This window comes from Sphaeramia orbicularis, chromosome 16 (genome assembly GCF_902148855.1).
Source record: "Sphaeramia orbicularis chromosome 16, fSphaOr1.1, whole genome shotgun sequence".
Taxonomy (NCBI): Eukaryota; Metazoa; Chordata; class Actinopteri; order Kurtiformes; family Apogonidae; genus Sphaeramia; species Sphaeramia orbicularis.
In genome coordinates, this window is record NC_043972.1 from 26,759,574 (window position 1) to 26,787,179 (window position 27,606).

Consider the following 27,606-nt stretch of genomic DNA (forward strand, 5'->3'; position numbering starts at 1 on the left):
CTGTCAACAGAGAGGAATCGTGGCTCAGTTAGCATCCAGAGCTAGCGGACTGGATGGGAAACACGGTGTAGAAGAAGGCGTCTTGCACACCGTAGGCAGAAAGATATCGGCGGCTTCAAATATCCCCAGCTAATCCTTGAGCTACCATTATCCCCCCATGCTGTCCGGGAAAGGAAGATAACGTTAATAACCTGCACTGCCACCTCAATTAGCCACCGTGCAAGACAGATAAGGGTAACTGCGTCGTGCGTGAAGAGTCTTCCTCTTAGGCAGAGGAGTTTCCTTTTCTGAAAATCAAAATTCAGTCTCGACCAAGGTTTCTACTAGAATGAGGTTGCCGAATAATCGACAATGTGCGGTGGAAGGAGATGGGAAAAAGATGGACCAAGCTCCTCCGATCCGAAACCCTTTTGTGCACGTCTTGAAATTCACCCCTCTGGAAAAGGCAAAGGTAATATAATGTTTGCAGCCATATAGTTTATCCTAATACGGGCGCGTTTATATTATTTTATTTGTTTAATTTTAACCAATTCATGCGGCACACTAAAAAGACTGTCATCATTTTGTTGGTAGTTTTTTTTTTCCTTGATTACATTCTGTCAGCACAGCTAGTGTTAGCTAGCCTGCTAACATTAGCTACATACATGTTGCTCTCTTATTTACTTGGCTTTCCTACTTGCTTTAATTTTGCTCTAGAGGGCTGGGAAATATTGGTTAGAATACGGCAGCATCAGACTGTAGTTTGTTCAAGGAGTATTCTCATTTATAAGAATCCACTCTTGACATCCAGGAATCCGCTAACAGTCTACTTCTATTAGAGGCAGTTATTCGAGCATGGCCGCCTGTCCAGGATGGGCCTAGCTTGTTGCTTTCTAATTGTGCATAGCTTCAGAATGCTCCTGTCCATTAGCAGGTATTAGGAAATTAAGCTTTAACCTGTGACTACACTTTCTATCTGTTGCAAACATGGGACAATTCTTTAGCTTCTTTGCATTTTGGATTAATTTGTTGGTGCGTACCTCTTTACCAGCATCTGACACGTGTGGATTTGGAGGCTGAATAATGGGATGGGAAACTGACAGCAGTGTTCTTTTTTTACCTCCCAGCCTGGCATAAACTAGATTTACCAGCTGATATGACAGATTTGCATCCTACATTAGCTATGCAGCTGATAATCACTTCATACATGGAGCCACCTTGCAGGTTGCATGAGTTTTGCAGTCACTGGTGTTCAATTTTGTGATGCTGTCTGCACAGAAGTCATACAACAGGATTTCTAATAGACTATCTGGATACATATTGTAACTAATAACAGGGGGTCTTTCTTGTGGGCAGGTGAGAATATCTTGCATATTTGCATCTGAGGTTTGCTGTAAATTTAGAGGCACATGTGTGGCTTTTTTTAAAGCTCACCTCTCATGAACTGTCTGATGGCTTAAGTAGTTAAGAGAACTTGGATGGGAGTCAATGACTGTTTTTAACCTTGTACAATGAGACACTGCAGAGTATTTTTGTTTTGTATTCACTGCTGAGGCGTGTGGAGCTTTGTCCCTGGTGCTCCACGTGTACATAACTCTTGGAAATGCACCTGCTACATACCACTGTCGGTCATACTAGTTAATGAAAGTCCTCTTCATAAACTTTTGAAATTTTTATTTTAGTCCATCTGCTTTGGGTTACTGTTTGCTCTACAGCACTCATGTGTCATATAAATTACATTTGGTGTCCAATAATGAAAACATTTTCTTTGGATGGACAAAATAGCTACTGTTAATTTTAATTATGGTAGCCTGTATAATTTGTAAATGGTTCATAAAGGATAAAATAGGACAGAGGTATGATGTATTTCAGGAACAGGTTTCAGTCGAAGGATAGAGTGTATGGTAGTGTTCTAGCACAACAGAAATAGTGGAGTGTCTTGTTACAAGAAACAATGGTGACCTAGGGAGGTTCACATATATCTCTATACTTGTAACTCTTTCAACAAAGACAGGGAGGAAACAAGTAGAATGTTGACCACATCACAGCCGGGGCAGTGAAGAGGTTACATACGTTGAGGTTTGTTTCAGCAGGGCTATACACATAATTTTTTTTTTTTTTTTTTTTTTGAGTTTGCATTTGTGAGGTAACAGCGGCTGCATCTGTAAAACCACAATGTTGGAACAGTAAAGATCATTTCATGACCCATTTACCATAGGTCATGAAACAATGAAAATTGGTTTCCTAGTTGTTCTGATGTGTTTTCTGCATGTTGCTGTAGTCTTGCCCCTTTTCTCAGTTATCAAGTTGTAGTTCCTTTTTGCCTCGACTCATCGCCCCTCCCACGAGAGATACAAATGGAGGAGCCGAGGAGAGGATGGAATGGAATGGGCATTTAACAAAATAAGACATCCTTGCCTTGGAGTTGTCAATTTACACCAACTAAAGTATCATGTATGGAACAGCTGCCTCATCCTTCAGTTGTTCTTTTGCAATTTACTACTATATTCTATGATCTCTGTCAGATGAGTGTTCATGTAAACTTATTCATTTTTAATTCAGTTTGCAGTGTGGCATAATGTAATAAGTAATGTAAGGATGTGAGATTATTTTAAGGCAATTTATACAAGTTTGATCGCACATTTGATCTTTCTAAATGACTAAAACACTTCAGGTTTAAGAAAGTTTTGATTTTCAAAGTCCTGTTCAGTCATATCTTCTATAGCAGTTCTCATGGTCCTCAATATGCATTTCAGGGAATTCAGACATTCTTAAAGCTGCGTGTGACTTTCATCACCAATTTTTCATCAAATCTGTAAAACCCGAGTCAAAGCCAAAGTATCATTAATCTGTAAGTCTTTTTGTGATTATGCATCTGAATCTCTTCCCCCACAGTGAACAATTTCAAAGTGTACTCCACCATACACTTTATGTGTTTACAAACAGAGCTGGTAGGTCACTCGGACATTTTCAGAAATTTGTAGGGATGTGCACTGTGCGGAGTTCCAAGCACCCGCTTTCGCTTGGTCAACATGTTTGTTGTTGCTGCTACTGCGGCTGCATGGAGCTCTGCTTCCCACAGTGCATGTTGCTACAAATTTCCAAAAATGTCTGAGTAACCTACCAGCTCTGCAAACATAGAGTGTTTATGGTGGAGTACACTTCGAAATTGTTCATCATGAGGGAAGAGATTCAGGTGCGTAATCATGGAATGGCTCACATGTTCATGATACTTAGGCTATGATTCGGGTTTTACAGATTTGATGAAGAATTGGTGACGAAAGTCATACACAGCTTTAAAGACTCCACAGCCAGATTGATTCTTATGTCACAATCAAGGATGGAGTCATGGAAGTGAAAAACAGGGGATTGAGAACAGCCTTTGCTGTCATGTCCACAGCAACATGAGAGAGAAGCTGAACTGAAACACAGATGACTGGAGCCAAATGTATATCCCCCCTAACAACCTACTGAATCTACCATCATTTGTTCAAAGAGAAAGGTGGTTATGACTGAATGGAACAGAGATGATGGCATTGTTTCATCAGAAATGAATTGTACATTCATATGGAAAAAGGTTTCAGGTTATCTCCTGTACTTGTTGAATTTACTCACTGTGAAGTATGCCTGACTTGAAACATTAAAGCTGCTGTAAGTTACGTTTAAACACCGATCCTGTAGATGAATTATAAATGACACCATTTGTAATTAGCTAAATTAACCTTGTTACTCATAGTGGAAATTTGTGCAACCATATAAACAAGAGGAACTGGACACGTTACACGTCTTTCCATCCTGTGACTTTCAGTTCTTTTTGTAAAGAACACGTGTCTAGAAAGGTCACCGTAGTGGCGTCGACTCTGTTTGATCACAGGAAATGTAGAGCCTCCTTCAGATACTCATTAGCAGATTCTGCATGATTCAGTATTCATAAAGACTCTCTTGCAGTTTTGCACCTTGATGAGACAATGAATCAATTTATAAAGATGATAGACACTTCTCCACTGTGGGAACATGCTGTAGGTGTTTTTGTCATTAATGCATTTGAGTAAGCAAACTTCCCATTTCTCATCTACCCTGAAACGTTAAAAAAATGGTAAGATGTAAATTGGCCAACTGTTGTTACAGTTAATTTAATTAGCAGTTTTGCAATGATGAACCTAATCTACATTCTTGTGATTTATTGTGGAAACCCTGCAAACACATAATCCTTTTTGATCCAGCTAAAGTAGCAGTGAGTCAATAGTTTATTCCCACACTGCTAAGATGGATATAGCTTGAACTGTGGCATCAATGAGTAATCCCCAGTATATCAGCTGCCCCTGTACAGTATTGACTGTCATTCAGATCTGAATTTGTGTGTCAACATGGATAAAGTCAGTCCTTTGAGGCCTTCTTTTTATTGACACATCTCTGTCTGCTGTGTTTCTCAGTTCATGTCCTCCAGACTTATGAATGTATTACTATATTTTATCTCATCACCAGTACCTGAAGTAACACCCCACGCACACCAGTGCTGGTTCTCTCTCTCTCTCTCTTTTTTTTTTTTTCTCTGACAGAGCTATTTTTGGTTCTGACTACCTGCGAACAGAAGAATGACTGGTGCTGAGGCACAGAGTGAAATTACCTATGGATGAATAAAATACAGAAAACTCTTTTTGCAGTTAATTTACAGTTTGGTTGCATTGTAAGCCTAAAAATTCAAAAAAATTAATTTCCCATCCATTAATTTTTAAGGTTCACACATGCATGTAAAAACTCCTTTTTCAATGGCTGAATTCACTCAACTCAAAAACAACCTCTTTGCTTTGTATATTCCCCCTGCTGTAATGCTAAGTGACGTACATGCATTCTTGTGGTTTGTGTCTAAATAAATTTTTCAACAAATGCATTACATTGCAGTTGTAAAACATTCTCTGCAAGGCCCATTTTACCATTTAAAAATGTGCATTCTGACAGGTCTGGGTTTTAACTGTAGACTTCATATTTGTTTTAAAGAGAATAATATGGGGCATGTATTTACCATAAATAATAAATGTATCTTAATGCAGCTTCAGAAAGGTAAGGAAGCTGTACACATCCAAATATACTGATAATGTTATGGCATTGCAGACATTATTTGGTATGTTAGACTTTTTGGGTGGAGGTAGTGGAAGAAGAAATGGGGGAAATTATATATTGAATATGTGAAAGCCATTCAGTGATATGCTTCTCATTGATTGGTTTTGAATTGAATGTACAACCAGACAGGAATTTACTCTAGATAAGATGGTCTAAATAGACTTCATGCCCACCAGTAGTGTTTGCTATCAAGACAAATATTGACTAAAGATAAGTACTGCTATCAAGGGGATGTAAAAAAAAACTGCAAAATAAACAGTTGCCGCTTAGACCTGAACACTGATACTCAGTTTTGTCAATCTGAAAAGGATGTCTGTCTGTTGTATATAGCCTTTTGAGGAACAACATAGGTGTCTTTAGCCGTAGTCAGTGATTTAATGTATAAAACACACAATTCCTGCTTTACTGATGATCAGGGGCTGCACTGTGAAATTACTGCCTTTTCAATGGAAGCAGGATGGCTACGTACAAGGAAAGGCCTTATACATCTGTGTTGCTCCCCCCGCCTTTCACTATTTGCATAACTTTTGTATTTGCAAAAAAAAAAAAAAAAAAAATCAAAACATGTATTTGCTCAGTACGTTTATTGTTACTTGTTGATTTGTTTGAACTTTTCATCACAGACCTTCCACTGCTTGTCACATTAGTCACATTACATGAAACATCAATAGAAAAGTTTGGAAACTAGAGTGAAAGGCATGTTCTTGCATTGCTTGTATTATTTAACCTAATGATCAAAGTAGAACAGAAAACAGTGTGGGGTAGGATGGGATTTGAAGCGAAAGAAATAAAGAATGCACACTTATACACAGGGCATTTCCACTGAGTCATTTATGGAATTGCACTTGGTTTCTTCTAACCTGTTTCTTCTTGCTCTTTTCTTTATCTCTTCCAGATCATGTTAATGACAGTCACACTGTTCCCCATCCGTCTGTTCATAGCTGCATTTATGATGCTGCTGGCTTGGCCTTTCGCCTTCCTGGCCTCAGTCGGGCGTTCTGAGACCACCGTTGAACCCCAGTGCCTCTGGAGGAGGTGGGTGAACTTACTTTACACTGTGGTTTTTATGCTTACACTATAACATAGGAGCTACCTACATGTCAGCTACTAACGTCACAGTTGTAGGCTTAGCTATAATAACCACAGTGGGATTTTTGTTAAACATCAAATTTATTGTGAGGCTTTAATAACTGCACTGTGGTAGTGTGTGTGGGTTTTTCTTTACTATATAATTTATTATTTGTTCTCGACTGATAAAGTAGATGGCTCATTAGTCTCATTTTTGGACTTTATATTCTCTGAAATATTGTGTCAAAGAAACTCCCACGCTATTTGCAAGTTTCTGTCTATTCTAAAACCAAAGACTAAAAATACCCTCTGAAAGGTTAATGAACACGCATGTGAAAAATGTATGTTAATAGTGGACTTGAATATACAGAGGTTGGACAAAATAATGGAAACACCTTCACCTCAAGATGATAATGCCCCAATCCATACAGCTAGAATTGTTAAAGAATGGCATGAGGAACATTCTAATGAAGCTGAGCATCTCGTATGGCCGGCACAGTCCCCAGACCTCAACATTACTGAGCATTTATGGTCAGTTTTAGAGATCCAAGTAAGACGTCAATTTCCACCGCCATCGTCTCTAAAAGAGTTGGAAGGTATTCTAACTGAAGAATGGCTTAAAATTCCTTTGGAAACAATTCACAGGTTGTATGAATCAATACCTTGGAGAATTGAGGCTGTAATTGCCGCAAAAGGTGGACCTACACCATATTAAATTATATTTTGTTGATTTTTTTAAGGTGTTTCCATTATTTTGTCCAACCCCTGTAGAAGATTCAACACCGGTGAGAGAAGTCTAGAGACAATACACGTGACTTTTTAAAGAAAAATAAAGGTGTAGTAGATGAAAAGAGGAGTGAAAAATGTATGAAATGAAAGGTCTTCATGCATATTCTTCTTTTCAGACTGGTGGACATAATTCTGAAGATCATCATGCGGGTCATGTGGTTTGCGGGAGGTTTCCATTGGATCTCTGTAAAAGGGCGGAGGGCACTGCCTGCTGAAGCACCCATTCTCACCTTGGCGCCCCATTCTTCTTATTTCGACGCAATCCCAGTGACTATGACAATGGCCTCTATTGTCATGAAGGCCGAGAGCAAGGATATACCCCTCTGGGGCAGTAAGTTACACTACACAGATACAGACACATACATTAACATAGATAAGTATATTGCTGCATTTCTTATCCTCAAGATTATGGCCCAATCCCAATTCACCCCTTGGCCCTACCCCTCCATTTTACGCATTCACGTGAAGGAGTAGGGGTGTCCTGATTCTCAATGAGTCGGAGGGAAAGGGCTAAGGGGGAGGGCTGTTTGGCCCTCGAAACGGAGATTTTTCAGGACCAACAGAGGGCTATGAGAAATCTCCCATAATTCCGTTTGAATAATAATAATAATAATAATAATAATAATAATAATGGATTAGTTTTCTATAGCACTTTACATTATTGATCCATTATTCAGTTGCTCACACATTCTCACTTTGGTTGTGGTAAACAACGTTTGTGGCCACAGCTGCCCTGGGCAAGATGGAAGTAAACACAGCAAAAAAGTGCAGCAGTGTGATGAAAGAAACACACAAATGTAACAATTCTTTCAGAAACAAAGTTGTCGCATCTGTTTATAGTGGCATCGATGACTGCTGATGACGTAACATGTCTCAAAGGGTTGTCTCATTTCATAGGGAAATATTTCAACCCCTACTCCTTGCAGCTCTGTTTCAAGGAGTAGTGCCAAGTGCAAGGGCCAAGGGGTAGGGGTAAGGGGGAGGGCCAAAGGATAGATTGGGATTGGGCCTATGACTTAAATTTGTTAAGAGGAAACAGGGGAATCTAATGCTGTCATTCTGGAAGAAACAAGGAATCTAATCCAGGACTTTATTTTAAAAAAATTACTGACTGTAATACACAGTGTCTTTATAAAGTTGTTACCCAATCATGTTCAGTCATGTGGAGGTTTTAAAGAAGTTGATGATTATGTTACATTTTGTGGTGTCCTATCTTGTGTAATATCTTGCAAAGGGCAGGTCATAACAACTTCTTTTATTTTGCTCCTGACATAGAAATAAAAGAACTACCCAATCAACCCAACAAAGATTTATGAGTAGAGGAGGTTAAAAGTACAACTTGGCTGAAGTTTACCAAGACAGACTTGGCAAGCTAGTTCTGGAAACAAATCTCATCTCTGTAATCTTTTTAGTCATATTTTGAAACCATCCATCATATGAGAAAGGAGGAACACTGCACTTACGACTGCAATTATGACACGCAGAAAGTGTCACAAGATTCCATACCACTACCTGTTATTCAAGACATATACACCCATCATGACCATAGAAACAGGATTTAATTTGCTGTTTCTGACAGAATGTCATCTGTCCCACAGCCTCATTTTCTGGTGAAGAGACCGTAAAAGTTTGGGTTTTTACGTCACCCTATCTGCTCCTTATGGTCTGTGCACACTTTGTATAAATCTGCATCTCTATGCAGTTCCTGGTAATCAAAAAAGTTTGAGAAAATGTATTCCAGCCCAACGTTTCCTCTAGTAGTAGTTGTCTTTGCTGTATTGTGTTTCAGACTAAAGTATGATCTTTCTCCCTGTTGTCATTAGGTTTGTTTTTACAGTTTTGTTAGAGCTATTGTCTGTCCCTCATGGTCACATTAAGCTAAGTAGTCCCGGTGTATTGTAATCATCATACTTTGTAACAGTGGATCTAACTAGTTGGTGTGTGTAGTAGGTGTTTTAGCTGATGATTTAGGAAGTTGTTCGAATGCCTCTGGCTGCAGCCTGTTATGGACCCATGTGTATATTATCTTGGCCTTCCTTTCTCCTCTTGCTCTACCTACACATTCAGTAATGAGCCAATTTGTTACCATGGAGTTTTTCTTGCCAAGTTACTGCAGTCTTACTTATTCGCAGTAGAGCCAGATGCAGTATATTTGGACACATTTGTTCAGTGTCACTAAGTGCCAAACTTGGTAATGTGAGGTACCTGATGAGGCCCTCTGACCACTGGCCAGGAGCCGGGCACCGGCACCAGTACCCGGCCAAATTAGTGGAATCCAGAATAGGCATTAAGACCTGATCAGCCAGTGTGACGTGTGTAGAGTTTCTCAAAGGACTAGCTCGAGCCCTAATCCCTTCCTGTCAGGCAGACAGTTGGAATCAGCTTCTTCTTCTGTTGGCCTCACTCTCTTCCTCCTTCGTGTAATGTTACTGTTGTCCCTCTGAGCTTGGTTTTCCTCTTTCTTTTTGACTCTTTGGTCCCAGTCTTTTTATACACATTTCCTTGTGTTTTTTTCCCCGTTCTCTGTTCCTGTAAAAATGCCATACATAGTTAAAATTTTTATTAGGTCAACCATGCTTTAAAATTCTCCAGTTACTAAACTTTTTAATTTAGGATCATCAGGTTAAACATCATTTAGTTTAGATGCATTGTTTTGCAGTTTAAGTCTGACACAGACAAGTGGTTTTCTATAGGAAGTGAAATCGGCAGTTGTGGTGTCACGCAGTAGTTTAAAGTGTGTCTAACGGTCAGTGGCTGTTGGGTCACTTTAAAGACATGAGAAGATAATTCTTCCACTAACAATAGTATTTTTGTTGCACGTTGTTTAGTTTGAGCCAAATATAAATTTCAGTATGAACACACAGAAACGCATGACCCTATATCATATGCAGGGTTTTTCCTCTCATGGCTGAGTAAATGCCACAGTTCCATAGAGGAATAGTTCAAACAGTCACATTCTCCTACTTCATCCATGCGATGAAGGCATGGGGCTCGATCCAAAGAAGACTCTCTGTCCCTTCACGCCTGGTTTAATCATTAGTGTTATGGGTGGAGTAAGCCATTCCCGACAAAAGACTGTTGATATTGGAACTCGGTCCTTCTCCTGAATTTGACAGAAAGTGTAATGGATAGTGGCAGTGTTATATGAGGGAATGTTTCGTATTGCTGTGCAATGATCACAATGAGCATTTGAGGTATGGGGGAAAAAACAAGCATTTGTAGCAGTGTACACATGATATGTAATTTAATGTGTCAGCAGTTTTTTTTTGTTTTTTTTTTAAATTTATTTCTAATGATTTTCTCTTTCTGCGTTCTGCTTTCAGCATTGATTAAATACATCAGACCAGTCTTTGTGTCAAGGTCAGACCAGGACTCCAGAAAAAAGACAGTTGAAGAGATTAAGCGCAGAGCTCATTCTGGAGGTGAATGGCCACAGGTAAATGAATGGAAATCTTTATGCATGCGTACAAAAATCTTGTTGTTGTGGCCACAGTAGCACCTGATTTTAACATGGATAAAAAAAAAATATTTAATCATGTTTGCAACACAAAAAGAGGAAATTAAACAATAAAAATTGTCACTGGTTTGGTTTTTCTAATACACTAAATCTGTATAAAAAACATTTATATTCTTTTACAAAAAATAGATATAATCGTGCTAACATTGCTAAAATGTTCTTTTTCTTGGACACTATTTTCCTGCAGATAATGATTTTTCCAGAGGGAACATGCACCAATAGATCCTGCCTAATCACCTTTAAGCCAGGTAACGCACCCCCCCCCCCCCCCCCCCCTTTTCATTTAAAGTCATGTTGCTGGCTCTTTACCCACATCACAGAATTGCAATGTCATGGTGTATTATACATATGCAATGGTCATTTGCCTTCACAAAAATAAGAAATAAATCAAATGTCATATTTCTGATGATGTATTATAATTGATTGAAAGAAAAGACAAACAGTCAACATGGGTGAATACTGAATGAAGATCTGACCATTTATAGTTGATGTCTTTTACACATCTGTAAGCCATGTTGTATCTGCCAGTGCTGAACCGTTAGTATCTGAAACTGTTTGCTGACATGTGACATATATCAAACATGTAAATGAATCCAGAAATTGGCTTGATGACATTTTGCCACTGCAGTAAGTATTGTAATATCCATGCTGTTGTTGTTCAGCTAAATTCAGTGTAATGGACATGTATCTCTGTATATTTTGTCTTGTAGGAGCTTTCATTCCAGCTGTGCCAGTGCAGCCCGTGGTTATTCGTTACCCAAACAAACTGGTAAGATTTCTGACGTGTTATTAACACAGCTCAGTCATAATTGAGTTTCCATGTAACAGTCTTTTTTTATACAATAGTGTATTCAAACAGTGGTCTACAGCATACTCAGCATCTGTATTAATAATCTCCTTTTTCCTCAAGGAGAGAGGACTTGTAACATACAGGGTTTGAAAATGCTTGAATTTCAATGTTGTGTTTTCAAGGTCTGAAAAGTGCTTGCAATTATAACTCTGTGATTTAATTTATTTATTTTTAATATTAACTCTGCCAGGTTAGATCTCAAGCCAAAGCTACTTACAGATAGGTGATACATTTTGAAAAATAAAACTTTATGTCAAAAAAGAAAATTGCCAGGTGTCTCAGGTCGACTCCAGGTACATTTTTATTTTAATCTTTGGCTCGGTGCGATTGTGTGTGAGGAACACCAAGTGGCTTCCCTTTTTTTGGATAAAACTTTGTCTTCTCCTTTAACTTCTAAAATTTTGCTATTATGAAGCATAATTTTATATGTTTATAGTTTAATACAACGTACATCATTGTGATAAAAAAGTGAAGAAAAAATGATGAGTATTTGTATTTCTGTGGTATGTGTTGCTGGGTATTGTACCTCAGTGATAAGGTGCTGTGCTGGAAAATGACCCTTAAAAGTGCATGAATTTGACCTTGAAAAATGTGTACAAACCCTGAACATATGCGTAAATACTGTATTCTCAGCAGCAATATGAACGGTTTTGAGATGAAGGGTCAGTGCTAAGTTGTATCTGTGTTGTTGTAGCTCTCTTGGCATCCTCATGGTCACACAGTGGGGGAAAAATATAATGGAGAAACTGTTCCAAGGAAAGCGGAATCGTGTTGCTAATTCAGCAGAATTGCATACATTAAAGCTGCAGAGGGCAAAAGTTGGGGTGGGGGGCAGAATATGAAGGTACCTTGATTCTGCAGCAATCGTCTCGCTGTTTAAATCAAAATAGTAAATGTAAAGGAGGATAACCTTGTGCCATTTCATGGTAATATGGAAAACCAAAGCTTCTGAGTAGAGATCTTCTCTACCTTTCTGGAAACACGTATGATTGACTAAAATGTTGTCATGGGTTTGATTTTCTACAGCCTGTAAATGGCACCAAGGGGAGGTGCAGAAGTTTAGCTCCCGGTCAGATCGACTGAATTGTTATTTGATGAATGATGATCATGAAATGCCAAAATAGTGCCATCATTAAAGTCATAGTGTGGGACAAGATGACTCCTCTGCCAGATCCTCTGGTAGTAGTAGCATTAGTGATAGTAGATTTTTAACAACACAATTAGATTGATTGTAGTTCTGTTTTTTATATGTATATGAGAATAATTGGTTAGTCAAATGGGGAGTCTAATCATAATGTTATTTACAAGGTGAGGGCCTTTGTTTAGTTGTTTTATTGGGCTGTGGCAACCTTTTTTAAAATACTGAAAATGGAAAATGAAATTCTTAACACAATACTGTCATGTCTATGGAGAAAACCCTAATGTTTGCAATAGCCTGGCTTCAGAAATGCCTGACCTTTTTAAAGCAGATTTTCTGTTTACACAAAGCATTAGCAATAATTGTTTACATATTATACTGTACGTGTTCAAATAAGCGTCACCTGCCTCTCAGGTGTGCAGTGAACAGTTCGGAAACGGCTTTTACATTTCATTCATTAGTATATAGTTATTTATTTATTGTTTTCCTGAGTGGTTAATGTCTGCATGACTTAATTTGTTTGTACAGGACACAATCACATGGACGTGGCAAGGACCTGGAGCGTGAGTACATCTTTCTGCATTCACTTACCCCCCCTACTGTCCTTAAACTACTTAGTGTCTTTGGATTTGGCTTTCATCACTATGGAGGCAGGATGCTGTTGGCCATCTTCCCAGCATTGCTGAGCTGGAGCAGAAAACTGCAGACTTAAACTAAATTTTAAAATGTACACAAATACAAGCATATGCATAGTGTTTAATGTAACCATAACACAACACTTATGCATGTATCTACATATGTATCGATTTAACTGTTTACTTTTTATGTAATTTAACGAACAGTCACAAAATCTGACTAAAGCACAGCATAAGTCATCACCTCTCCGTCTCTAATTGTCATATCTTTGTGTTATCTAGGTTTGACATCTTGTGGCTGACACTCTGCCAGTTGCACAATGAGTTTGAGATAGAGGTAAGCATTTGATCAAAGTATTGAATGCATGTTCCATTAGTTGTTTTGTGTTACTGGGCAGTCATTTTTGCCCCTATATTTTAATTTTGTATTTGGTCTTTCCATGAAACTGGGTTAATTTTGGTATCTGGCACTTTGACAGCTTTTTAGACCCAATAATCAAAGAGAAATTTAGACATATTTCCCCCCAGGATGTACCTAATGATGGCCTCAGATATATACAAAAAAAAATTATACTCTTGCTCTGAGCCATCCCAAAATTAATGCATTTTTAATAAAATATTGGGGCCAAAAACAGGACCAAAATTGGGACATGAAAAGCTACCTAGGTGTTTGATCTGGAAAACATGGCTTGAAATGGTCTTATGTCCCGCTAGAAATAAAGACACTGTTAAATGTGATGATCCTAGTGGTTTTTCTATTCCAGACATGAATCAGTAGTCTCATTCCAGGTTTTGTGCATAATCCATTGTGTCCACTCGTGTTACATGCAGAACCTGCCCATTTAAACACAAATAAATCGCAATTGATTTTGCAACAGCAGCCACTTTTGTGAAACACTCTGCCTTGCATATTTACTTCGATTCCCAAAATGTACCTGTGAGGGAATAAAAAGATATTTGAAACTTTTGGGTCCTTTTTTACCTTGGTTACATCAGGATAATCATTGCATGAAGATCCACCCACTAGTCATAATTTCAGGGGAGAACTCAGATATCACTGAGTTGTCTGTGGGTTTGTCTTGTGTAATAGTGTGGGTATTAGGGGAAAAAGATCTGAAAGAAAAAGATGGGGGAGTTCATTTTAGAAACCTGATGTCTGTGTTACATGAGGATTTTTATCTGCGTGTGTCAAATAAAAATGTGTTTTTATCTGAAAACTAGTTTGTCTTTTATCTCAGTAAATATTTCTTGCTTCATAACAGTCTACATCTTGTTTGAATTTTTAGCTCCTCTGTCCTGCTTTTAGGGACCAGTTTCATTGAGGCACCCATTTCCACATCGATTAAATTATCTACAGGCTTCATATTATGTTAGGAGTAGTTATTTGCTCAGGCTGTTTGAGGTAGTGTAATTTGTGCATATCATTGTAATTGCATCTTTTCACATGAAAAATAAATGTATTAACTTTAATGTCTGGCGTCTCTGCAGTTCCTTCCCATCTACACACCATCAGAGGAGGAGAAAAAGAATCCTGCTCTTTTTGCCATCAATGTGAGGCGCATCATGGCTAAGTAAGTGCAAATATCTTGTGTGGCAGCTCAAAAAGGTTGACTGATCATAGCTACTTGCTGTCTTGTCTGTTTGACTCATTCTATCTGTTATCTGTTCCTGAGGATTACTGTTTTAAGGGTCAGGTCACAAGTTTCTTAAAATCATAGCAGCATGAGGTATCAGAAGTTTTGATAGTTGGGCCTCATCTTGTCTGCTTCAGATGTTAAATGGGACATGGATCTGAGACTGAGATCTTCATGTGTTTTAATATCTCTTTTAAATTAAGTCGGCTGTTTGATTAAAAAAAATATCCTTTTATTAGCCAAGGAAATATTTTTTAGTGCACTTTAATTTGTACTGGCAGAAAAATGTCAAATTCTGTTCACTGTAATTAAATATAAAGTATTGGGTATTATTGCTGTTACTATGTAAGATCATAAACATTATCCTTCTGCATATGACGCTTGAGCTATTATTTAAAAGCCTCACTGTGTATTTTCTGTACAACTCAACCTTAGTGTCAATATGGAACGCTGAGACTTTTTTATAGACTGCTATTACTACCATTGATTACTGTAAACACTCCCACACACTGTGCTTCAAGCTGGGAATGGGAAACTTAAGTACTGGAGATAAACAAACCAAAAAAAAAAAAAATGGTACACTATTCTCAGCATTAGTGTTGCTATATTGGCTGCTGCATTGGCCCTAGAGCACCTTTTTAAACTAAGTTTGTATTGACTCTCACACATTGATGTCCTGTCTTTGTCTCCTCCTTGCTGTGCTTAGAGCCCTGGGGGTACCCATCACAGACTATTCATTTGAAGACTGCCAGCTGGCCATGGCAGAAGGCCAGCTGAGACTGCCAGTCGACACCTGTCTGTTGGAGTTTGCCAAGCTTGTCAGGAGGCTGGGGTGAGTGACTCAAACCCTCTAGTGCAATACATGCAACCAGGAGCACTAACTAAGGGGCAAAACCAAGAGACAGAGGCGACACACTCGCCTAACACCACAGGGACCCGGATTCAGTGGTATCTTTGTTTAGCATTCCAACAGATGCCATATGTCATGTGGGCAGATGGAAGTCGGTTCAGGAGCATGTCCACCTTGCAGTTCCAGTGGCACCTCTTAGTTGTAAGGTGGATTGTGTAATCTCTACACACTCTGCGTCATCCCAGGGAAAACTCTCTCTGGCGGTGACAAAGAAAACTGCTGGTGATGCCCTGTCTGACCCCCTCCCCAAGCCAACAATTGAGTGAGCAGTGCCAAAGATCAGGGATTCTACAGAGGTGGAACAAAGGTGTTGGACAGGATACAGAGCAAACAAAAATGACCAAATGATACAACAATCCTCTGCAATAAACTACAGATAAATAAATCAAATGAACACAACTGCAGCTTGGTTCTGTTTTTAAGAAGTGGTTGTATTTATGTTTAACATTTAAATAAAATCTGTTCCCGTCTTAGGCTGAAACCTCAGAATACCGAGAAGGTCCTGCAGGAGTACGGGAACAGAGCCAGGAAGCTGGAGGGGCAGAAGCTGAACCTGGACGACTTTGCTCAGATCCTGGATCTGCCCGTTTCAGACATGCTGCGAGACATGTTTGCTCTTTTTGATGAGGTAAGGCTTAAAACTTGCAACAACCAAGACAGCTCCAAAGTCCTGCTTCATTGTGCTTGGGATATTTTTCAAATCATGATTTAGAATTTGAATTTAGTATGGTCGTCCGTTGAGGTAATGAATGCATTACAGAACAGTACATATGCCAGATGCTACTTAACACTTGCACTGCCATTGTTTTTCCTATGAGATCTAGTTTCAGTTGCAGCCCTGTGTTCTTCAGCTACTTGTGTTAAATAAACTATGCATAAGCTTACATCCAATGTCTTAATGTTTTGTACATTTTTTTTTCCCCTCCGCTGTTTTTCCAGCATGAAGATAACTGCATGGATATCAGAGAATATGTGATAGCCTTATCTGTTGTATGCAGACCTGCCAAAACTCTGGAAACGATGAAATTGGCCTTCAAGGTATGTTCTGTTTCAAGCTTCACGCTTATCTTTGCAGCCGGCAGAATAGAGCTCTCTGTGTTCGCTTTGGATCAGCATGACATTTGCTGTACTAAAATGTCATGTACTGTAGGTTGTCCTGGGTTTTGCACTGCAGACTAGAAAAAAAATCTTTTTGTCGTCAGAACACAGCCCGCTGACACATCTGTACACTCACCTGGTTTTAGCAGTTTTTTTCACTGTTTACATTCAGATGAGTGTTAACATATCAGCACTTGAAACGAGTGTTCAGGGAATCCATTGGATTTTTTTCCTTTATCATTATTTCAGAATGAATGATTTAACTGCCCCTTCATCTGAAACTGTTAGGTGTACCTCTTAAGGGTAACATCTACATGAGATCTGCATTTTAATTTTTTGACATTTTATTTTCTCCAGATGTTTGAGGCTGAGGAGAATGGAGCCGTTACAGAGTCAGAGTTGGCAGTCATTCTGAAGACAGCTTTAGGAGTGGCTCATCTCAGTGTGTCGCGTCTGTTTACTGCAATCGATGCTGAAGACACAGGGAAGATCACATTTGGTAAGAACACAAATTAAATAAATCAGCTTTTTTTTTTTTTTATAAAGTTCTCCCTGGCATGTAATGTGGTGGGGATATACAGTAGTAGTCAGCATGTCCATCTGTGTGTCAGTAGCTGGGTTTCCATTACCCTCAGAAATGCGCAAAATGTAAATTGCGCAATAGAAAACTAGTAATGGAAACACCGAAATGTCGCAAAAACTGTCAAAGATCACAAAAAAGGTTTTCCACTCTCATGAGGTGGTTTTTGAGATGTTTCAATATAGAAGTATAGTGCAAAAGTCTAATGGAAACACATTTTTGCGCATTTTTACGCATCTGTGTGCAGTGGTTTTGCTCAGGACAAACATCTCACCTATGACCCTGTACTCAGAACAGGTACTAGTTTGTATTGAGCAATAGACACCGGCTTTTGTGTAGGAACTGTTTCCCGAGGGTATGAGAAGTCTGATGCCACAAGAGGTTCAGTAACATCACACAGTTCATTAAACGTTGCCCGGATCTTTCGGAAATTCTGGATCCACAACTTATTGGTGAATTCCTGATGTACAGTTCTCTCCCAGAAATCCATTCTGCGTGGCCAGTGCCATAAATAAGGACTTTGTCTTGGGACGGTTATACTTTTCCCTTCTTCTTTTGTTTAAGACAGTCACTGCAATAGCAGTAGATGAACAGACACGACAGTGCCAACACTGTGGAGGTTTGGCATCAAACTCAGTGCGTCCATCTTCCTTAAACGAGCGTCTTGCGAGAACTGTACAGTATTTTATGAGAATTACAACATGTTGCAAGATGCGACTTTACTAGAATCTCACATCAGAAGCCAAACACTCTTCAATGGAAACACCTACAAGTAGCACTTTGTTGAAATTGTAGAAATATAGCTTTTATTTTTGTTTGTTTGTTTGTTTATTTATTTATTTATTTTTTTTCTGTAATGGAAACCCAGCTAGAGTGGTCTCCAGAGCAGAACTGGGAAAAGCCTTCACTATTTTTCCACTCGACTTGCTTGAATTTGGTCCGTTACATGTTGAGGTAGGCCCTCTGGTATTTCGTCTTTGTTTCATGCCTTCTGATGTTGAAATTTTGATCAAACTTTGCATTTCTAAAATTCGTAAATGTATACAAATAGTTTGCCTTGACAGTGTAATTTGACTTTTTTGCAAACGCCTTTACAACAACTGAAACATAACGGCAAGAGAACTGGCAAGTAATAAATCAAATTTGTACAAATGAGCTGACTGACTTCATATTTGTATATATCCTCTGAAACTGGGGTAGTATTTGATGTTTTAAATGAAATATCTGTAGGAAGAAATCATATTCATCTGTCACAAATGCTTTTCCTCTACTTTAAAGTCCAATTCATACTTTGGGTAAAGTCTACTGAACTGTACAGTCAGCATCTGTTCCAAATACCAGTTGAGTTTTCTGTGCCGTTCTGACTCAGTGCACTTCCTTTTCGCTGTTCAATCAGTGAAATTAAGCTAACATATTGGTTTCAACACATTTGCTGCATTTTATTTTATTTTGCCCTTGTTACCAGTGTTTGATCCATGTTACCCACTTATCAGCCCTTCTTTCCTAATTTATTCCAGAGGGGCTGTAAGCCTATGGATATTTCTCAGAATGTAGAAAGGATCCTTGAAGGTTTCATTAACCAAGTCCTTCGTCTTAAAGGATGCTTCTGTGGTTTCTCAGCAACGTTTAAGTGGCCACAATCCTCTGCCTGTGTCTTTCTTGCCAGTAAATGAGGAAACAGCGAACCAAAACCACGAATAAAACCTCAATGAAACAGCTGCTCACTTCACTAGAACAAAATGGATTATTAGGAGAAATTTATTTACAGTATACAGTGCATTTTGATGTGTCAATAAGTAAGTGGAACATCAACAGAGATGCATTAAAGAAACACTTTGAGAATAGAAAACCCTGAATACATGAAATCATAAGAATCTTTTAAATGATTAATTGAAGGCACAGTATTCCTGAATTTACCAACAGCAAGTCATACAGTCAGTTAAGTTTTAATTAAGTGTGAATTTAATACATTTAATATTTGGGTTTATAACTTTTTTTTCATGTTGCAGTAGAACAGATAAACATTACTTGACCTTTATTTTTGCCTTTTGTAGATGTATTTATTAGTTTCTATTATACTGTTTTATTAATACTAGAGGGTGGGTGAAAAGTAACTAGGCATTAATAATTGGTAATAAAATCCATATTCCTGTTACAAATTTATTTCAACAAATGATACATGTTCTTTATCACATGGGAAAATGAAAGTAAATCTTCATATTTCGACATAAGCGCCGGTGGTTTCAACCAGTTTCCTCAAACGGCCAGGGATGGAATGAACAACCCTCAGAAGGACGCTGTCTGGGATATTATTAAGAACCTCCTGAACCCGTGAAATAAGACGATAAGAAAATAAGAAATCCTCATTAGTGTTGTCTCTTTTAAAAATTGTTTTCCTCAGGACTTCAGTGATACTAAAAAATTCTCTAAGCAGTTTCTAACGCCTAGTTACTTTCCACCCTGTACTTTTACGTGTACCGGACGGTGCATTATGGAACAGGGCCTTTTCGGTTCTCACTTCAACAGACTCCTGAGGAAGGAGCCTTGACGCTGACAAACAGCCTATAGGCTCCTCTCAGTCCTTTATCTTTCACCTCCTCGGCTCTTTGACTCCTCGACACTCGATTGGTGACCTGGAAATTGATCTCGGAGCACCATCTTGAAGGAGGTCTCAATTCCCTAAAATGCACATTGAGGAATGAGGAGTGCCCAAGTGTATTCTGGGTATCCTGTCATTACTTTGATGAAGTCTTGCAGAAGTCTATTCTGCAGTCAGATCTTTTGTGTAGTTGAGGTGAAGTCTGGATGATATAAACCACTGCATGGGCAGAACAGTTAAAGTTTTCCTCAATTAAAAGTTGTATTATTTAAAATGATCATACTTTAGTCGTAGTAGTTGGAGTTTATTCAGTCATTAATTACTAAGAACAACATATCCATTGTTCCGTACACAGTGTGACCAAGAGGGTTTAGGCTGAAGTAAATACTTATTTTGCCTCACCCTATTTACAGTTAACACAGTGTTTTCACAAAGAAAACAAACAACAAAAAAAAACTAAAATTTACACCATGTTGGGAATTGATTTAAAAGTTAATAATAAGGTTACATATACACCCATCTGTCAGATATAAAATACAGTGGTGGATTACCCAGACAAATGGATTTTCCCAGAGCTATCACCACAATAAACAACTCACCCTAACACCAATCGAACACCTGTAATAACACTGATTTTTGATCCAGTATCTCATCTCATTATATTCAATCACATGTGCAATATCTGTTTACTGTTTACAGCAGGGGTCTCAAACATGCGGCCCGGGGGCCAAATGCGGTCCGCCAAAGGTTCCAATCTGGCCCCTTGGATGAATTTGAATTCCACGGTCAAGGCTGTGGAACTCATTTTCGTTCAGGTTTCACATACAGACCAATATGATCTACAGTAAAATAATAACAGCAGAATAACCTACAAAAAAGAATGACTCCATATTTTCTTCTCGGTTTGATGTGAAAAAAATATTACATTATGCCTATAAACTTCATATTTTTGTATGTTTTAATGCAAAAAATAACATTAAATTGTGAAAATATTTACAGTTACAAACTGTCCTGTAACAATAAAATGCAAATAACCTGAACAAATATAAACAACCTGAAATGTCTAAAGAAAATTAAGCACAATTATAACTACTTTCAGCATGTTACTAAGTGTTTAGTGTCTTTGTAGATCTGATCCATAATGCACATATAGAAATGATAACTTGAGGCAGAATATTGTTAAACTTGCACTTATTTTTCTTAAGAAATTTCAGTTTTTTCAGGTTATTCACATCTTTTTTGTATGGATAGTTTATGAAAGTAAGTATTTTCATAATTTAATGGGTTTTTTTGCTAGTATTTTACTGGTGCGGCCCACTTGAGATCAAATCGGGCTGAATGTGGCCCCTGAAAGAAAATGAGTTTGAGACCCCTGATTTACAGTCTTTCACTATTATTTTCACACTATATATCTTTGCCCATCTATCTTCTCATCACAATTGCACTATTTGTCATGTTATTTGCGCTATTTAAATTCAATTTTTTTACAAATATTTTTAGTTTGCAATTTTTTTTTTTATGTAAATTACTTAATTCTACTGTGCTTTTTTATTTTACTGGTATTTGTTGTTTTGTCTTTTAATCCTTTGCACTGAACCGGAGAGCTCTTGTTGTATTTGGTACAATGACAATGAAGATATTCTGATAAATAAATAACACTGGGTTACAAAAAAATGTGTTTTGCAAGTTGTCTAGGTTTTTTCAACTGAATTAGCACCATTTTGCACCGCTAAATCCAAAAATGACATCTGTTTTTCTCAATCAGGTCAGGTTTTTTTGCTAATTTGATTTTGAAAAAATTGATCTTCTCACAAAATTGATTACATTTTTGTGACTTTATCAGTTGATTTTTTTATATAGTTCTCACCCAAAATAGGTTTTAAGGGAAACAAAAATCATTTTCTAGTAGGATTCCTGTTAGGTACAGTGATGTATTCACCGCAGATGTAGCAGAATACATCAGGCTTAATTTTGCAAGATCTTCTAGTCGAAGCCATTTCATTCGCCTGTAATATTAAAACAACCATTAATCATAAATTGGCAAAAGTAAAATCTTCAGAACTCGTTTATTGCAAGAAATTTGAAAGAATTTTGTATCATATGATGTGAAAATGCCCATAAATGTAAGCAAAAATGTTAAAAAGCCAATATGTAGCATAGTTCAGAAAGTTGACCTGATTGAGCAAAATTAATGTGATTTTTGGATTCAGCACACCAAAATTATCCTAAATCAGCTCAAATAACTTAAACAATAAATTTGTTGTTGACCAGTGTAATAGACAGCTGTTATATGCATCACGTTTAACTTCTTTGTAAAATGACCACTCCGAGGTGAGGGTGTCTCATGTTGTTAATTGGCCGTCGTTTCGCCTCCTCTCCTCACATCTCTGGTGGGAGGAGCAAAGAATTGAGGCGAGGAGTCGAGGAGAGCAAATGCGGTCTGTCTCCGGGTGTTTCTTCTGCCTTCTGTTTAACACTGTCGTTGTCTCTGGCGCCCTCTTGTGTCCTTTCTCCAGACAAGTTCAGAAGTTTTGTGGAGCAGCACCCAGAGTTTGCCGAGGAGTACCTGTACAGAGAAAACCCAGGCCTCCTCCACTGCGGCTCCTGTCACGGCCACCAGAAAAAGCCCAGCCTGTCCTCCCTGTCTTCCCTCACCCTGCAAGGCACTGCCACCACCAAAACTGCAAACGGTATCTGCCCCGATTTCAGCGACGGGGCCGTAGACGGACTCCTCAAGAAACACAACTGAAAAAGGTTTAGAAACGCGGCAGGAGGAAAAGCGGAACACCTCTCCTGGCGAGAGAGTGTCGTGTGCGGGGCGTTGAGTAGTTAGTTACTCGTCTGATAGTTACTTGTATGAACAGTAAGGGACTATATTTCAGTAACCAAGACTACAAAAATGAAGATGTTTACCTTACCCTTTTTTATTCATATCGTATCTATGAAATTTGAGATTATTTTCTTTCTGGTAACACCTAATTTTGTTATGAATTCCTCCTGTTTTTTTTGTTTTGTTTTGTTTTTAATTTCTGTCATAGTGAAGATCGTCAAAATGCCAAACAGTGGCTGTTTCAGATACAATGCTTGAATACTTTTAAGGGCAAGCACTTATTCAAGTTCCAGGGGCAAAGGTTATTTTATTTTCTTCCTTCTAACATAGTACTGACTGTGCATGTTTTTAAAAGGGAGGGAGGGAGGCAAGACAAAACAAGCCCTGAACAGTGAAGTGGACTTTTTAGTGAAATCAGTGTTGGATTTATTTGTAACTTTTATCTGTTTTCTCTCTTTAATGGTAGCTGCCTTTTTTGAAGTGAAAGAGCAGAATGCATGGGCTCATATAATTTTGAGCAGTGTTGATGGTTATTAATCTTAAGAAAGAAGGCCTGAGGATACCGGTGACAATTGTTCGTCCGTTTGAAGCATTTCGTTTCATTCGGCACATTCGAGGTGACTCAGGTCTGCAAGTTGATGGTTATAATTGCTATGAGCCTGTTATAAATAATATATATATTTGATTTAGCTCAGGGTTCAGCGACAAAAATGAAAAAATTTACCTGTATGATGTCATCATTTTTGACGCTTACTGGGTTATACATGTGTTTTTGTTTTTTTGTTTTTTTTTTTCATTTTTCTTTGAACATCAGTACTCTTCTCCCCCCAGACATTCCCCAGTTTCATAAAATTTCACCCTGTTCTTTCATTTTCAGGTAACAAATTGAAGTGTCTTTTTCATCATTGTTTAAAATACACAATGTGGACCAAAAATGCATTGGGTGATTGAGCGTATCACCAGTGTGTGTGTGTGTGTGTGTGTGTGTGTATACTGTCCTTTTCAGTTTGTGGCGTAGTGGCTTTAAGGGAGAAATTCACAACATGTTACCAATGAAAGCACATTCACCTCAGTTTGTGTTTCCAAAGGCAAAGTCATACCACTACCCCCTTCTGCCTTTACACTGCCACATTATTTCAGCCATTCATACCATTTTTCCACCTATCATTCCTCAGTTTACGACAGTTTTTACTGTTACAGTATGAGATGAAGGATACTGGAATTAAACACTGACCCCTTGGTCGCCTGTAATGCCCCGTCCACACTAACACAGATGTTTCGCAAAATGGATTTTTTTTTTTTTTTTTTTTAACATTTGGGCCTCTCATTCACATGTAAACAGTATTTAACGTCCCAAAAATGAGTTTGTGCATTTGCGTGTCTATTCTGCACATGTCTATTATTTTGTCTAATGAACCTGCACCTGAAGCGTCAATTCCAGGTGTTTAAATAAGTGTATGACCAGCAGTCGATGGAGGTCAGCACCGATACCATAAGGCACAGGTGTCAAACATACGGCCCGGGGGCCAAACCTGGCCCGCCAAAGGGTCCAATCCGGCCTGTAGGATGAATTTGTGAAATGCAAAAATGACACTCAAGATATTAACAGTCAATCCTTTTACTTTAGGGGCCATTTAAAGCCCTACTTCAGTCTCAAGTGGGTCACATCAGTAAAATACTACCATAAAAACCGACAAATAAGGACAATTCCAAAATTTCCCTCTGTTTTAGTGTAAAAAAGTGAAATTACATGAAGGTGTACATTTACAAAATAGTCTGTCACAAAAAATATGATAAACTAGAAATGTCCTAAGAGAAGTAAGTGTAATATTACCAGTATTCTGCCAGTTACTAAAATATTTTGTGTATTTTGCAGATCCATTGTGATCTGTAACTTGTAATGCACATTTACAAATGATAAGCAGAGGTATAATATTAAAATTGCACTTCTTTTTCTGAATAAATTTCAGTTTTTTCATGGTTCATGTTATTCCAATTTTTAAAAGGACAGTTTATAGATGGAAATGTTTCCATAATGTAATTTAATTTTTTTCACTATAAAATATATTGAAATGTTTGGCGTTGGCATTATTTATATATTATTATGCTATTAATTTACTGGTCCGGCCCACTTCAGATCATATTGGGAGGCTATGGCCCCTGAACTAAAATGAGTTTGTGTATTCGTGTGTCTATTCTGCTCATGTCCATTTTTTTGTATAATGAACCTGCACCTGAAACGTCAGTTCCAGGTGTTAAAATAAGTGTATGACCAGCAGTCGATGGAGGTCAGCACCGATACCATAAGGCACAAGTGTCAAACATACGGCCCGGGGGCCAAACCTGGCCCGCCAAAGGGTCCATTCCGGCCTGTAGGATGAATTTGTGAAATGCAAAAATGACACTCAAGATATTAACAGTCAATCCTTTTACTTTAGGGGCCATTTAAAGCCCTACTTCAGTCTCAAGTGGGTCACATCAGTAAAATACTACCATAAAAACCGACAAATAAGGACAATTCCAAAATTTCCCTCTGTTTTAGTGTAAAAAAGTGAAATTGCATAAACGTGTACATTTACAAAATAGCCTGTCACAAAAAATATGATAAACTAGAAATGTCCTAAGAGAAGTAAGTGTAATATTACCAGTATTCTGCCAGTTACTAAAATATTTTGTGTATTTTGCAGATCCATTGTGATCTGTAACTTGTAATGCACATTTACAAATGATAAGCAGAGGCAAAATATAGTTAAAATTGCACTTATTTTTCTTAATAAATTTCAGTTTTTTCATGGTTATTCATGTTATTCACATTTTTTAAAGGACAGTTTATAGATGGAAATGTTTCCATAATGTAATTTTACTTTTTTTTCACTATAAAATACATTGAAATGTTTGGAGTTGGCATTATTTATATATTATTATGCTATTAATTTACTGGTCCGGCCCACTTCAGATCATACTGGGAGGATGCGGCCCCTAAACTAAAATGAGTTTGACACCCCTGCCATAAGGAGACAGACCACACCTTCATTATTTAATCTACATCCTCTAAAGAATACACTTTGACAAACCAAACCAACATTTAAGGTAACTGACATTTATTATTTAACCTGTTATTGCTGCTTTCCTTCATGACTGATGCTCCGTCCAGTATTATCCACAATGTCCAACAGAAACAACGGTTTGTTTGTTCTAATTTTCCGTTGTTTTTTTTTTTTTTTTTTGTGGTGTTTCAGAGGAGGAAAATATCCATATAGAAAAGCATCTGTTTGTGTGGACGAGGTATAAATTTGAACTGAACATTTACACTTTGAAATACGAGCACATTGGCATCTAATTTGTAATGAGAAAATACCCACCGGTGGTAATATTTGTTACTCTTAATTCTTTTTTTTTTTTTCATGAGATGTAATTGGTCCAAAATATTTATCACAGAATGTGACTTGACGTGTAATTACTCCTCACTACACTGATGTGCAGCCTGTATGATGAGTAGAAATAACTTGAATGTTTTGTAATCGTGTTCTGTTGAAGTCAAATGAAGGAATATGTAAAGATTTCATCTCAAATTCAGTCAACAGTGGAGCTGGTTGAATGATCAGTTTTAAACGACAAATCTGCCCAGACATTCTGTAAGATGAATTATACTTTTTTGTTTAGTTTTGTTTTTTTTTATTACTCTTCCAAAGCTACAATCAGTTGATCTCTTTTCAGGTTTTGGAATTTGACAAATCGATGTACCTTTTTTTAGAAAACAAAAGGTGTCTGTTTGCCAACTTTTTTAAAAATATTTGTCTCAAACAGCTCAGTCTTCATGTCATTCTATGGGCACTAACTAGATGTTAAAGGGAACTTTTTACCTCTACTGTTTGTTTGTAGCCACTTGTACTTGGAAACTGTGGATGGTTTGATTCTGCTGAGGAATATCTTTTGATTTATGACTGATTTCCTTTTTTTTTTTCTTTTTCTTTGGGCTGTAAATTCATTACATCTGTTGTCATCACATTCCCATCATACTCATGTCAGTGCATACCTTGGCTTTCAGTGAAGCAATATTTCACATCTCTTAAGCCTTTTCAAGATATATGCTTTTGAAGAGTTCTGATATGTATTTTGAATATTCCAAATGCAGGACATTTTGTGAATTTTTGATATACGTATATGAATGATTTTTATTTTCACTGCCATGAAAAAGATCTGTGATCTTCTCTCCTCTGCAGATTGTATTGATGGTGAAAAATGAGCCACATGTTTTTTTTTTGTTTGTTTTTTTTTCTCCTTTGTATAATACTGCAGTTGTTTTGTGCTCTATTCCTCCTACACAGTGTAAATTTTTATTGTTATATAATTACTATTATTGCTAAGTTGACTGCTTAAACAAAAATGCAGATTTCATATGGAAGCCGATAGCCTTGAATCTATTGAATTTTTATGCTAAAAAGAGAATGTATAGACAATCTTGTCACGATCAGAAGCTTGTCAAAGCGCTGATCTACAGTGGACATTTTCCTAAGAAATCATGGTTTTCACATGTACACTTTAATCCTGTTCCGATCCTTTCTCCATCCACTTTTTGTACTCGAGGCGTGCAGGTTGAACTAAGTAAAAGTGTGAGTTTTCCCTGCGAGGCCTTGAGGTGATTTTTGCCGCCACATGACGGGCCACACAGCACGGAAACTCCAGACTGCACGCACATCCTACCATTTGATATTTTTAATCACAATGCTTTTAGTATTGTCCCCCTTTTACTATTATTGTCCTTTTTAAACAATTTGTATTCGTGCTTGCACTTTAGATTATGTTCTTTTATTTTTTTAACAAATACCACATTGCTGTACACGTTAAGTTTGTAGGT

At 37.8% G+C, this 27,606-nt stretch overlaps 1 protein-coding gene across 1 annotated transcript; it reads left to right on the forward strand.

The window, feature by feature from the left end:
• The first annotated feature begins 25 nt into the window (after nucleotides 1–25).
• Nucleotides 26–24,025, forward strand: LOC115435527 (lysophosphatidylcholine acyltransferase 1). Its single transcript, XM_030157992.1, has 14 exons — nucleotides 26–451; nucleotides 5,996–6,135; nucleotides 7,074–7,288; nucleotides 10,281–10,393; nucleotides 10,662–10,722; nucleotides 11,185–11,243; nucleotides 12,991–13,025; nucleotides 13,380–13,434; nucleotides 14,586–14,668; nucleotides 15,438–15,563; nucleotides 16,116–16,269; nucleotides 16,581–16,679; nucleotides 17,097–17,238; nucleotides 22,435–24,025. The coding sequence occupies exons 1-14, from the start codon at nucleotides 329–331 to the stop codon at nucleotides 22,665–22,667; spliced, it is 1,638 nt and encodes a 545-aa protein (XP_030013852.1). The 5' UTR covers nucleotides 26–328; the 3' UTR covers nucleotides 22,668–24,025.
• The last annotated feature ends 3,581 nt before the right edge of the window (nucleotides 24,026–27,606 follow it).

Coding starts and splice junctions, on each gene's coding strand:
- LOC115435527 (XM_030157992.1), top strand. CDS start 329: ATGAGGTTGCCGAATAATCGACAATGTGCGGTGGAAGGAGATGGGAAA. Junction 10,394..10,661: donor CTGGAGGTGAATGGCCACAG/GTAAATGAATGG, acceptor ATTTTCCTGCAG/ATAATGATTTTTCCAGAGGG. Junction 10,723..11,184: donor CCTAATCACCTTTAAGCCAG/GTAACGCACCCC, acceptor TTTGTCTTGTAG/GAGCTTTCATTCCAGCTGTG.